The following is a 14,646-nucleotide window of genomic DNA, read 5'->3' on the forward strand; positions in this document are numbered from 1 at the left end:
AAGTGGCAACAAATGAAGAGAAGGTTATAATACAAAGGCACAAGAAAATGGGTGCTAGAGAGTAGGGTTGTTTTTTGAGGGGCCTTTTATCTGTTTTGGGGTATTTTTTGCCAGTCTTTAATGGGCAAAAATGTGAGCTACTTGTCAAAAAATACATGGAAAGGCCCAAAAAATCATAAAATCCTACGAACTTGAAGGGCAAAACCCTCTCGACGAGAGTGATAGCCTGGGTCACCGTTGGGAAAGGGGGGAAAGGGGGGGGGGGAGTGGGGATTTGTACAAAGAAATGAGCAGTTTAGTAGCACGTGCATAGGCAGGCGCTTAAGAGCCCCGTCCCGCCTAATGCTTGCAGGGGGTCTAAATCTTCGCTGCGTTGTGAAAAGGGGGTTCCACTGAGCATTCACAACACTTACAAGACTTCGATGTCGCACTGCAAGAGCTATAAAGAAGTAGAAAATGCTCATTTTTTGCAGAGCATGCGACTTGTCCAACAGGTCGAGACGCCTTTTAACGGGCTGCAAAGGGGAATCTGGTTAAAAAAAAAGGAAGAAACACTACCTACTGTCATCGCCACTCCATGAACTGCCTTTAAATTAGGCATGTAATGCAGGCTTGCACGTATCGTTGGCAGCATCTACGGGAGATGGCGGGACCATGATCATTGCACTGCGCTTGGCGGGACGCAGCTCTAAGAAGGGTTATTAGAAAGACCTTGAGGGCCGAGGGTGTGGGCTCCTAGGGCCGGCAGGGCGGCAGGACCGACACAGATGTCCGTTCAAAACGGCCGCGCACAGGGAAATAAAAGTCGCACTTGCGCAAAATATAGGGCTTTTGGTGGGCTCCGGGAACAATGCACACGTGCACGCGGGACACTGTTTGTGTCACCCATATATAAATGTTGTCTCACAAGCCGCAAATTTTGAAAGGAAGTCGAGCTGCCCTCTCTTATCTCTACCTATAAGCCATAGCTTCATCAATCAAACACAGATAGCGATATCTCTACCTATTGGATGAAGAAGCCATAGTTCCATCAATCAAACACAGATAGCCTATGGAGGTTCTCTTCTCTGTGAGTGCTCTCTCTCTCTCTCTCTCCCCCCACACATGTAGGCTTTTTAGAGTTTTAGAACTGTAGACTCATCAGTGTAGAGGCCCCTTTCTCTCGTTGCTTTGCGCACTTGTTAAAAGATCATGCTTTAGCAGCTGTACTTGAGCTCTTGAGATCATGCGCGCACGGCAAAGGCATAGGGGCACAGGCTACATATACATTTGAATTCTCACATTGTCTGTGTATTGTCTCTCTCTATTCCCTCTCTCTCAAACCTGCGCGGAACGCTGTCTTTCAGTACCTGGGTTTGCTGTGCTGTGTAATCTCTCTCTCTCTATACCTACGTTGCGTAGTGTGTATCCTACTACCTGAAGGATTTCTCTAGCCCGCTTTCGCTGAGGCTCTGCTAGCTTCCCCCCGCCCCTTTTTCTTCCCCCCTTTGCAATGCCGCCCCTCTGTAACCGCCGGCGCCGCTATGGCATTCATTGCCTCCCCTGGTTCATCATATTAGCTTCCCCTCCTTCCCTCTTTCCTCTCTAGTCCTGCGCTTTTTAATTCCTCTCCCACACGGTTCATGTGATGGGCTGCATTCCTTGCATGCATCGCCCCCTTCCCCTGTCCTTGATTCTTTTCTGCGCCTTCTTTCTTTTGCCATTTTCCTCTTCCTTTTGGCCATCCACGGCACGGCTGCTGGTCCCCTCCCAACACGCGTCATTGAACCTTTCCAAGCGAACGGAGCTTACTGTGGTTCGGCGTGCAACCTTGTCTCTCTCTGAGGCGGACGCCCTCCTTCAATTAAAGAACCAGGTCCAGCAGGACCCAGAAGGAGCTTTAGCAAATTGGCGTAACAACACCGACCTGTGCAATTGGACGGGCGTCCAATGCAATGCAGATGAGCATGTGCAGAATATTTCTCTACCTAGCCATAGCCTTTCTGGGGCTTTGAATTTCTTCTGGATGTCTGCTCTACCTCTGCTTCAAAATCTCGACCTCTCTGACAACGAATTAACAGGCAACCTTTCATCCATCGAGCTTGGAAGCTGCCGGAGCCTGCAGCTCTTGAATTTGGCAAAAAATCGTCTCTCCGAGCCCGGCTTGCCGGCATCGTTGCTCTCTGCCTGCAATGGCCTTGTCTCTCTCAATCTCTCAGAGAATGAGATTCCAGGTAAGATTCCGGCATCTTTTTTCTCAAGTTGTGGGGCTCTTCAAGAATTAGACCTCTCTGGTAACAAGCTCTCAGGGTGGCTTCCTGGTGGAGTGGAATTTTGTCTCTCCTTGCTCCATCTCAACCTAGCTCGCAATTCTCTCGATGGGAATCTGCCTCCTGGCTTCCTCTCCAACTGCTCTTCGGCTGAGTGCAACACAGGGCCAAGACTTCTCTCGCTCGACATCTCCAGAAACAATATTTCTGGCAGCATCCCTGATAATTTCTTCGCAAATTGCCAAGCAGTTGTCTCTATTGATTTGTCGTCTAATTTGTTCAGTGGTTCCTTGCCCTCTTCTCTTCAGAATTGCAAGAATTTGGCTGTTTTCAATATCACTGCCAATAGCCTTCTGTCTGAACTGCCAAAGTATTTGGGCCAAATGGCAAGCATCCAGAAGCTGCACATGGCAAACAACCATTTCACTGGGCAGATTTCATCTGCCTTGATTGCCTCCCTTTGCACAACTCTGCAGGATCTTGACCTTTCTACCAATAACCTGTCAGGTCCCCTACCTGCTTCCTTTGAATCTTGCAAAAGCCTGCAGTCCTTGAAGCTGCAAAAGAACAAGTTAGATGGCGATTTTCCGAGCAGCTTTTTTTCGCCTTTGCAAGAGCTTGAGGTTCTAAGAATGGGGTTTAATGCCTTCACTGGTCCAGTGCCGGTTGGGCTCATGAATTGTAGCAAGCTGAAGGTCTTGGACTTTGGGGGGAATCAGCTTACAGGGTTTGTTCCGGAGGAGCTGTGTGTTGTCCCTCCGTCATTGGTAGCTAATGGGATTGATAGCTATATGTTGGAACAGCTTCTGTTGCCCAACAATAAGCTTTCCGGACCAGTGCCCGTATCATTATCAAACTGCACGCGCCTTCTCATCCTCAACCTCAGCTTCAACAGGCTCTCGGGCACTGTCCCAATGGAGCTCAGCTATCTCACCAACCTTGAGCGCCTCTCGCTTTGGTACAATCAGCTTACAGGCAGCATTCCTTCAGCGCTTGGAAACCTTACGAAACTCAGAAGCCTAAACCTCAACAACAATCAACTTTCTGGTGACGTCCCAGTGTCTATTTCGCGGTGCACAAACTTGGAGTGGCTTAATCTCAACAACAACCTTCTGACGGGGACCATTCCTCGAGAGCTAGGTCTTCTCCAAAGTCTCACTCTGCTAGAGTTGGGCAACAATTCGCTAACGGGTGTGGTTCCCCAAGAGCTTGGAAACTGCTCACAGCTTTTGTGGTTGGACCTCAACACAAATTTCCTATCAGGCAGCATACCGACGGCTATAGGACGTCGTTCGACAATGCCTCTGACTACATCAGTGCTTGCCGGGCACCAGCTTGCTTATCTCCGCAATGCACAAAGCGCCAGTGCCTGTAGGGGCTTTGGCATGGGGTTCATGGTGGACTACACTGGCATCACCACAGAGGCCATTTATTCCAGCCCTTTCAGTACGGCATGTCAGATTCGACCGACAGTTTATTCTGAGGCCGTTTTGTATGACAATCCGGAAAACCATACCCTCCAGTATTTAGACCTCTCTTTCAATCAGCTATCGGGCAGCATTCCTTCCGAAATGGGGTTATGGATTTCCCTCATAATCTTGGGTCTTTCACACAACAAGCTAACAGGGGCTCTTCCGTCAAGTTTTAGCAAGCTTGCTGCAATCAATGTGCTTGACATCTCATATAACCAGCTGGAAGGTAGCCTTGCAGTTTTGTCAGGTAGCAATTTGCTTGTGGGTTTGGATGTCTCTAACAATCGGTTTTCGGGTGAGATACCGGGGCAGCTTTCCACTTATCCTCCTGAATCATTTGTCAATAATACTGATCTCTGTGGGCTTCCCCTTGGTCGATGTGATGCACCGTCAGTTCATGCGGAGTGCAATAGCAGCACGAATTGCCCCATCAGAAGTCGTCTCGGCCTCCTCTCTATGAATACTACTATAGTGCTTGCGGTTTTGGTGACAGTGTTGTGTGTGTTAGCATTTGTCGTCTGGATGGGCTTTGTGATGAAAAACAGAAACCAGAAGAAAGAAAATGCTCTTTTGAGCACCTTGCAACAATCTTCATTCAATGGAAGCAGCAGCTGGAATTTGAGTGGAGAAAGAGAGCCTCTAAGTATTAATGTTGCGACGTTTGAAAGGCCATTACGAAAGCTTACATTCTCGCAGCTAATTGAAGCAACAAATGGGTTCAGCAGGGAGAGCTTAGTGGGCACAGGAGGGTTTGGAGAGGTGTACAAGGCGGAGTTGAGGGATGGTACGGTCGTAGCAATAAAGAAGCTGCTTCAGTTTAGTCACCAAGGAGATAGAGAGTTCGTGGCGGAGATGGAGACGCTGGGGAAGATAAAGCACAGGAATCTGGTTCCATTGTTGGGGTACTGCAAAGTTGGGGAGGAGAGATTACTTGTGTATGAGTACATGCATGGAGGCAGCTTGGAGGAGGTTCTACATGGAAGTACCCAAGGGAGGGAGAGGCTGAATTGGGAGACGCGAAAGCAGATCGCGAAAGGGGCAGCGAGGGGTCTTGCGTTTTTGCATCACAATTGCATACCGCACATCATTCACAGGGACATGAAATCTAGCAATGTGCTACTGGATAAGGACCTCACGGCCCGAGTCTCCGATTTTGGGATGGCTAGGCTCATTAGCGCTCTTGATACGCATCTTAGTGTAAGCACACTTGCAGGGACCCCTGGGTATGTCCCGCCGGAGTACTATCAGAGCTTCCGGTGCACGACCAAAGGGGATATCTACTCTTTTGGTGTTGTTCTGCTCGAGCTTGTCACTGGAAAACGCCCCACGGACAAGGATGAGTTTGGGGACAACAATCTTGTGGGTTGGGTAAAGCTTCATGTAGCAAGCAACAGCAGCTTGAAGGTGCTTGACCCATCTTTGCGTTGTGCCGGAACAGAGTATGAGATGGTCCAGTACCTTAAAATTGCTTGTGATTGCTTGGATGACATCCCCTCACAGCGGCCCTCCATGCTCCACGTCATAGCCATGTTCAAAGAGGTCGGGCTTGAAGACCAGAGTCGATCTCAGAAGCAGTCACCTTGAGCTCACAGCAGCTAACACATTTGCAATCCATTTGTAAGCAAGTTTAGACACAGGAAGAGTTTCATTGTCAATCTCGACTAACACGTCAGGTCGATTGTTAGCGGTGCAAAAGCTGTGAAATATTTCTCTTGGACAATGGCTACTCTACTCACATATGAAGGTGTAAAGGGTTAGTCACAGAGTAGGACTTACTGGGTGCAAAATGTATCAAGAAAAGATTAGAGGAGGCATTTGTAATTGAGGACCAGCTTGTGATAACAAGATACATGTTGATATGTAGAGCAAGCAAGCCATTGACTAATTGGCCTACCTAGACCTGCTGAGCTTTGACCCTTGCAAAACACATTAAATGTATCTGTAGTCAATTCAACCCATGTTGTATGTAAATGAAATTATTAGTCATACAAAACATAGTGTTAATTACATCTAGTTATGACAAGGCAAGATGGGTTCAATGCCTTTCAGCTGTAGCCTGTATATAATAAGGTCCAAGAGAGAGAGGATTTGTTTTCTATTGTAATACTCAATTATCCAAAATAAGTGTGGCTTACAGGCGTCGAACACAGGACCCAAGATTGACTTCAGTAACTGGGAGGGAGGAAAAGTGGGCTTTTTATCTCGGGTGGAGTTAATGCCATTGCAATTTGTATACGTTAGTGTCCCTGTCGTGCCGTGCCTCTCGACTCTATTCACTGGTTTCTTGCAAGGACAAATTTGTGCAAAATCTCTGCTTCTCGTTCCTTCCCCCTGCTCTCTCTCTCTCTCTCTCTCTCTCTCTCTCTCTCTCGGTAGTAGCGCTTATTTGTCTTGACAGGATTTTTCATTATCCTTATTATCCTGCACGTTGCAACTTCCAAAGAACTGGTTAGCCAATAAAACGGCTTTGACCATTTGATGAAGTTTGAAGTTTGAACTAGATTCGACTTGCAGCTAGAGGGTTAACGCTTACTCGATTTGCGGTATCTTGTCCGATTTTTACTTGGGGTATTTCGTCCATTTTTCACTTATAAAAATGTGAGGTGCCCAGTGGGGACTCTCGCCTTCTAGAGTTTTTTTTCCTTTTTGGGCCAAAAACATGCGAGGTGAATTATATTCAGAAAGCCTTGCTAGGAAATAGCCAACTCTTAGCAAAACTTTTTGCAGACGATTCTCTCCTCTTCTTGAAGGCGTGCCCCCAGGTCATTAGAAAAGCTCTAGAGATTGTTCAAATATTCTCAGTAGCTTCGGGGTCCCAGTGTAATATAGAGAAGTCAAGGATGATTTCCCTATCGGAAAATGACTCATTTGACCGTTCTGTCTGGTGGGGGAGATTGTCACAAAAGGGAATATCTTTAGACATCTGGGAGCCCCCTTGGGAGTGGACGTAACTCACAAGCAAAGATTTGAGTGGGTGCTTGAAAAAATAAAAACAAAAATGAGTAGGTGGGAGTATGCTCTTCTCCCATTCCAAAGTCTGATAAAAGTGATGAATGCCTTTATGATTCCTTATATTGCCTTCACTAGCTCGCTTCTCAAGATGGCTAAGTGTCACTGGAAAGACTTCTTAAAAGCAGTAAAAAGATTCTTATGGAAAAATAACACGAAATCTTCCAGGCCATGGCAATGGTGTAAAGAAAGAGGATGCAAGAGAGCTACACAAAACAAGCACACACCACACAGAGATGGAAAGCTTCTTCTTCTTCTCACGGAAAAGAGAGTACAAAATGACTAAGTGCTAAAACTGAAAAGTAGCACATATGTACATGCGGTCACTAAGTGTGAACTTGCTAGAAGCGTACTAGGCTGGCACTATAAGTGTAGTCCAGCTGTAGAATCACTGGCAGAGATCCTTCGTGTCGGTCACCTAACGCGTCAGTGAGTAAATGCCGTAAGCGGCCAAGACCCGTAGTGGATGCCAGCTCAAGATGTAGAGCTCGACATCTCAACACTCCCCCTCGAGCTCTGCATGTCGCAGAGTCCAAGCATAGTTCGGAAACGTCGAAGCTTCTCAGCTCCGAGGGCCTTGGTAAAGATATCCACTATCTGCTCCTCTGTGCTGACGTAGACCAAGTCGATGTCGCCCGCCAACACTCGCTCTCGAACGTAGTGGTAATGGACCTCTATGTGCTTGGTCCTGGCATGGAACACTGGGTTCCTAGCCAACTGCATGCTGCTGAGGTTGTCACAATGGATGACAATCTGCTGGTCAACCTGCACTCCCAAGTCCTCAAGTAATGTGCGTAGCCAAGCTACCTCGCACGCCGCAACTGCTGCACCTCTGTACTCGGCCTCTGTGCTAGATAAAGCAACCGTAGGCTGCTTTTTGCTGCTCCAAGTAACAGCAACACTCCCAAAAGAGAACATGAAGCCACTCGTAGATCTCCTATCAACAATGCTACCTGCCCAATCTGCATGTGTATACCCATACAATGCTAATGGCGCATCTGCTGCATAGAACAATGCGTAGTCAAGAGTCCCTTGCACATACCGAAGTGTGCGTCGTACTCCATCCAAATGTGGCTTCCTCGGAAGCTGCATGAACTGACTCTCCAAGCCTACTGTGTAGCTCAAGTCTGGCCTCGTGATAGTCAAGTAGATTAGACTACCCACAATTTTCCTGTACATATTGACATCCTCAACAACATCACCCTTCTCTGCACTCAGCTTTGCATTCACATCCAAGGGAATAGAAATTGGCTTACAATTAGCAATACTATACTTTGACAACATGTCTAAAGCATATTGTCTCTATGACAGCCATACACCCTCTGGAGTCCTGATCACCTCAATGCCAAGAAAGTAGCGCAACTCGCCCAAATCTTTCATTTCAAACTCCTGTTTGAGAAGACCCTTCACATGGTCAATCTCCATAGCATTTGAAGGAGTACGAGCGGAAGTGCGACGAGAGAGAGAGTGCGAGAAGAAGAGCACGACGATATGGTGAACTCGCTCTACTGTAATGTGTAGAGCATAGTGAGTTCTTATTAGGTTTTTACAAAAGAATATGTGTACATACCTGGCGGCCCGCCCACTTACCTGGGCGACCACATTGGGATTTATACCCCAACAACCTCCCACTTGAAGTCCAATGTGGTACTTTAAGTGTGAGAGAAGCTACTATACAAGCTAATATACAAGAGATGTAGAGAAGTGATGTACTACCCTACACCTAACTGCTTGCGAAAATGCGCAAAGCTCTCTGAGGGAAGTCCTTTTGTAAGTAGATCAGCAGGATTTTCTGTGGTGTGAACTTTGACAAGCTGAAGTTGCTTATCCTCGAGCATTTCCCTGATGAAATGATACTTCACATCCACATGCTTTGTCTTGGAGTGATAAACTGGATTGCGAGCCAATTGTATAGCACTTTGACTATCACAATATAACACAGGCATCTCTTCTTTGATTCCCAAATCTGTTACTAGTCGATTAAGCCAAATTGATTCTTTGCATGCCTCTGATGATGCAACATATTCAGCCTCTGTAGTAGACTGAGTAACACAATCTTGTAATCTAGAACGCCATGATACTGCTCCACCAGCCAATGTAAAGACATACCCTGACGTAGACCTTCGGTTGTCTAAGTCACCTGCATAATCTGAGTCTGTAAAACCCTTTACACTTAGCTCCTGACTCCCATAGCATATACGCATACTCTTTGTAGCTTTCAGGTATCTCAATATTCCTTTCACTGCCTCCCAATGTTTCTTGCCTGGGTTTGACATGTATCGACTTACTACTCCCACTGCAAATGCAATGTCTGGGCGAGTAGCAATCATTGCATACATCAAACTACCCACTGCAGACGCATATGGAATCTTATCCATTTCAGCCTGTTCTTCCTCAGACACAGGACAATCGTGTTTGCTAAGTTTCACATATGGTGGCAATGGAACACTCAGTGCCTTTCCCTTCTGCATATTGAAACGTTGCAAAACCTTGTCAATACACTCTGTTTGAGATAACCAAATCAACTTCTTTGATCTATCTCTCTCAATGAGCATACCAAGTATATGACTTGCCTCACCCATGTCTTTCATGTCAAACGATTTTGCCATCTTTGACTTCAAAGCTGAAATTTCTTCCAAGTGCTTGCCAACAATCAACATGTCATCCACATACAAAATAAGGATCAACCAACTGCCATCCTTAGCCTTCTTTGTATATAGACAGTGATCGAACTCACTACGTTTGTAGCCTTGAGAAAGCATAAACTTGTGGAATTTATGGTACCATGCCCTCGGTGATTGTTTTAAGCCATAAAGACTCTTTAACAACTGGCATACCCAATCTTCCTTGCCTTTCTCAACAAACCCTTCTGGCTGCTGCATGTAAATTTCCACATCTAAATCACCATGCAAGAACGCTGTCTTGACATCCATTTGGTGCAACACCAAATCTAATATGGCAACCAATGCAAGAAAGCATCTCAATGTAGTCATCTTGACCACCGGAGAGAAGACTTCATCAAAGTCAATGCCTTGTTCTTGCTTAAAGCCCTTGGCAACAAGCCTTGCTTTCTACTTTGGCTGACTATCATGAGCGGTGATCTTATATCTGTAAACCCATTTACAAGGTAGAGCCTTTTTGCCCCGTGGTAATTTAACTAGCTTCCATGTCTGGTTTTTATGCAGAGCTGTCATCTCTGACTGCATGGCCAATTGCCAATTCCCGGAGTCCTTCATTTGCACTGCTTCCTTGTAACATGAAGGCTTATTGCAATCAGTCAACATGACATAGTTCATAGATGGAACAAACCTATCAGGAGGTCGCGTGACACGTCCATATCTACGCACAATAGGTGGCTCAGGCTCAGCCACAACCTGTGGTTCCAATCTATCCTGTCCTTGCTCCTCTTGAGCCCTGACATTTTGTCTTGCACGTGTAGGTCCATCTTCTTGGAAGACAACTCTTCTAATCTCCTCAACCCTCTCTGGTTTAGTATGATATTTGGAATCATTAAAGTGAACATCATTGCTGCGGACAACCTTTCTGGATTCGGGATCCCAAAGTCTGTACCCCATCTCACCAGAATTACCATAGCCTAGAAAGATGCACTTTCTACTCTTTGGCTCAAGTTTGTTCCTAAATTCCTTTGGAACGTGAGTATATGCCTCACAGCCAAAGACTCTGAGATGCTTGTATGAGGGCACCTTGCCTGACCATACCATCTCTGGCACTGAATCCTTTTGCAAAACCTTGCTAGGAGATCTATTTACAAGATGAACAGCTGTTGATACAGCTTCAGCCCAAAACCCATTTGGCAGCTGTGCATTAGACAACATACTTCTGACCTTCTCTTGTATGGTCCTATTCATCCTCTCAGCAACACCATTTTGAGGAGGATTGTAAGGAGCAGTAAGTTCACGTTTTATACCTTTTGAATCACAAAAGTCCTGAAAGGCCTTTGAAACGTACTCTCCACCATTGTCAGTGCGTAAGCATTTAAGCTTCTTGCCACTCTGATTCTCCACAAGTGTCACAAACGTTTTGAAAACACTAAACGCTTCATCCTTGTGCTTGAGAAAGTAAACCCATACTTTCCTCGAGTAATCATCTATAAATGTCATAAAGTAAGAAGCTCCCCCTAGAGATAGGTTAGGCATAGGTCCACACAAATCACTATGAACAAGTGCCAACTGTGTATCTCTTCTACTGCTTCTATGCTTATGCGGCTGCTGTGTTTGCTTACCATACAGACAATGTTCACAGAAGTCAAAATCATTAAATGAAAAGCCAGGCAAATAACCAGAACGAGACAAGATTTCCATTCCCTTCTTAGACATATGTCCTAACCGGCTATGCCACAAAGAAACGTTCGGCTGCTCGGTTACATTGATTACATTTTTAGAGACATTTGATACATAAATCATGTAAAGTCCTCCAGACTTTACTCCATGTGCTACTGTCAATGAACCCTTGGATATCTTCCACTTGTTCTGTCCAAAAGTGGTGACGTAGCCAGCATCATCAAGTAAACCTGTGCTGATCAAGCTCTTTGTAATTGCGGGAACATGTCTCACATTCTTTAGCGTGAAAGAAGAGCCATTCTGAAACTTCAATTGAACATCTCCAACACCTAAGATCTCACATGTCTGCCCATTGCCTAGCCGAACATGATCTTTAATGGTCACATAAGAGGTAAACCACTCCTTGTTTGGAGACACATGAAGTGATGCCCCTGAGTCTATAATCCAGTCACTCAGTGCATTTCCATCAGATGCTGTAAGAAGAGTTGAGTCCATTGTATTCTTCAAGAAGTAGATGTCTCCTGACACTAGACTATCATCCTCTGCAACAGTGTTTGTCACATTTATTTCTTGAATCTTCACTGAGGACTTGTTCTTCTCACTATGGTCTTCAGCTTTCTCTTTGCCTTTTTCTACTTTCCATTCTCTGCAGTCTCTTTTCATGTGACCCTTCTTGCCACAATGGTAGCATTCTATGTCACTCTTGCCTTTAGCACTGCGGGACTTGCTACAAGACTGATTCCTCTTTCCACCTTTGTACTTTTCTTTGGTCCTTCCCCTGACAACTAAGGCTGTTCCTTTGCCTTTGTCCATTGTCTTTCTATTGGTTTCTTCAGTAAGCAGACTTCCTTCTACACCTGCTATGTTCAAACCATCTGGAGGTGCAGAATTACTCAAAGCTGTGCGAAAAGTGTCCCAACTTTTCGGCAATGTGATCAACAGGAACATAGCTCTAACAGGTTCATCAAACTTGACACCTTGAGCTGACAACTGACTATAGATTGTGTTGAATTCATTCAAATGATTGGACATAGGTGTCCCTTCTTTCATCTTCAAGTCAACAAGCTTCTTAAGCGAGTATACCTGTGAAGCTGCACTCTGCTTCTCATAAAGATCACTGAGCTTTAACCATGCTTGATAAGCCGACATCTCGTCTGCTACATTGAAGTAAACGCTTTCTGCCAAAGTCAGCATAATGGTAGAAAGTGCCAATTCATCCATTTCGCTCCATTCATCTTCGTCCATATCTTCTGGTTTTATCCCCTTGAGCTTTATAGGTTTTATCTGCTTCTTTTGTACCAACACGTGCCAAATCTGCTTCTTCCACAATGGGAAATTGGTTCCATCCAGCTTCTTGATATTGTAAAGAGCAGTGTCCTATGATCCAGCCATAGCTACGCTTCACAGTGGTTTACTTTCCTGGGAAAAAATCGGCAGAGTTTCCCCTGTAAACTGACCTCTGAACCAATATCAACCTGTCAAATGAACCAAGAAAGCTTCAGATTCTGCATCAATTTCGACAGAGTCTCCTTTGTAAAATGGCTATGGTGTACTAAAAAACAGACCAAAAAACAGCTCAAAAAACACTGTCTCTCTGACACTCTAAGATGCGGGTAAACCTGTCCTGCACCTGTACTGTCTCTCACAGTCCTGTCACTGTCCTATAAGCATAGACTGCGACAATGCCTCAACGGCAGTAAAGCAAAGATGCAATCCCAACTGTCTAACTCACAGTCAATACATCCTAGCTGCCTATCTAAGGGTGCTCCAGGGATCGCTCCAAGACCTGTATCACCGAAAGGATCTCAACATTCGAGAATCCCCCAGCTCAATAAAACCTCACTCGACCCTCAACAAAGGCTGCAGTAAATCTGACAGTACATAGACTTCCCACAAAGTCATACATCCATAAATTTCCCACTGTATGCTGTAACCGCTGCGGCGGTTGTTTGCTGCGTGACTCACAGCCAGCAAACCCTCAATAGACATACATCATCTCTGACAATACATCCCATGTGGAAGTACCTGCAATGTCAGGATGAAATCTGGAATATCAAGCAGCAAACACAAGCTACTTATAGCCGTTTTTCGGCTCTCCATAATTTCCATAGTAAGTTACTCCACCCTACCAAATTCACCCAAACGCTATGGCTATCCCTACCATTTCACTATACATAGGCGTGTGTGAGTTAGGGGGCTTTTCCCATATCTTCTTAAAAACCCTCAGCTAGCTAGTCACTGGGCTAGTTGAGCCAAAAAAATAAAAATAATAAAAAAATAAAAGTATATTATGGCCTCTTTGTGTGTAAATATTTCATTGTATATATGGCATAAATATAGGGATTTTTTATAATTATTTTGGTATTTTATTTAAATATTTCTACTTAGGTGTGTGTTTTATTAAACCTATGTACACCTTCTTTCATCCTCTTACACCATAATTATATTTTTAATGTGTACATACTCTAACCTTATATTTTTTCTTTTATACAAATCACCCCCACATTTTCACCCTCACCCTCGTGAAAACAAAAAATTGATTTCTACTCATTGGTCACATTTATTATATTATTTACTTGCATACCTTTTTCTCTTTCACCCAAAATAATTCAAAGAGGGACCATATCATATGATTCCAATATCTTTCCATATCCATAACTCCTCCATATTTTTATTATTATTTTTACTCATTATTCTAACACCATGTGCTCATTGAGCTAAAGTCCATGAATAGCCCATACACTAGTCCCACCATGTATATATTTCTTTATCCACAAATAATCCTCCTCCATGCATGTGTCAAGGGCAACTTGGATGCTTTGTATTATGATATGAAAAAGGAGGGGCTCACTCTTGGATGCATTGTACAAATTCAACAAAGGAGGGGGCCACTAAAAGACTTTTGGAGGCATAAAAAAAGGCTTTTTGGTGAGAATTTTGGCACCTATCTCCACTCCGAATTTGGAGCAGTGGCCAAAAGAGAAAATGTAGCACACGCTCTGAATAATCACCTCAAATTTTTTCATGATTTTTGGAGCTACCAAGGGTGAGCTATGATTTTTTGAGTGGACCCCATTCTGCCCACTTTTCTCACAAGTAGCCCTTAGTCTTCTCTCACCCTTCCACACACCTACTCACTCTTACACATCCCTCCCTCTCCTTCCCTCACTCAAACCTGCAATTTCCATGGCTTCTCCCACCCTCTTCACCATTACCCTTCTCTCTCATCCCTATAGTTCTTTTATGAACCTCTACATACATACACCCTCTCCATGTCTCTCTCTCTATTGCTTCTATGTTACAATTTCATTTACCTCTCCTAAAAATATCTAAAATTCAGCATCTTAACCATGATAACTTCTGCAAATTGAGGATTTTTCATCAACAAATCCTCTTTTCATCGTGGTGGTCAACCGTGGCGACGACGTAAAGAAGCGAAGAAGAAGAAGAAGACCAGCGGTCATTTTTTCCACAATCTACACAAGGGTGAGTTCAAGCTTCTTCAAAGCTTCACCATCGCAATGATTCTCTTTTAATTCACTCCTCTTCCTTCATCAAATCAACTCATCCTACCCATTGTAAATGTATCACTAACAATTCTAGTGATTATTACCA

General features: G+C 44.6%; 1 protein-coding gene across 1 annotated transcript; it reads left to right on the top strand.

Annotated features, from left to right (window-relative positions):
• Nucleotides 1-943: 943 nt before the first annotated feature.
• On the top strand, nucleotides 944-5,679 carry LOC147446502 (receptor-like protein kinase BRI1-like 3). Its single transcript, XM_086525720.1, has one exon. The coding sequence runs from the start codon at nucleotides 1,628-1,630 to the stop codon at nucleotides 5,303-5,305; it is 3,678 nt and encodes a 1,225-aa protein (XP_086381846.1). The 5' UTR covers nucleotides 944-1,627; the 3' UTR covers nucleotides 5,306-5,679.
• Nucleotides 5,680-14,646: the final 8,967 nt, after the last annotated feature.

Source organism: Adiantum capillus-veneris, chromosome 12, assembly GCF_014529385.1.
Source record: "Adiantum capillus-veneris isolate H3 chromosome 12, ASM1452938v2, whole genome shotgun sequence".
In the NCBI taxonomy this organism is placed as follows: Eukaryota; Viridiplantae; Streptophyta; class Polypodiopsida; order Polypodiales; family Pteridaceae; genus Adiantum; species Adiantum capillus-veneris.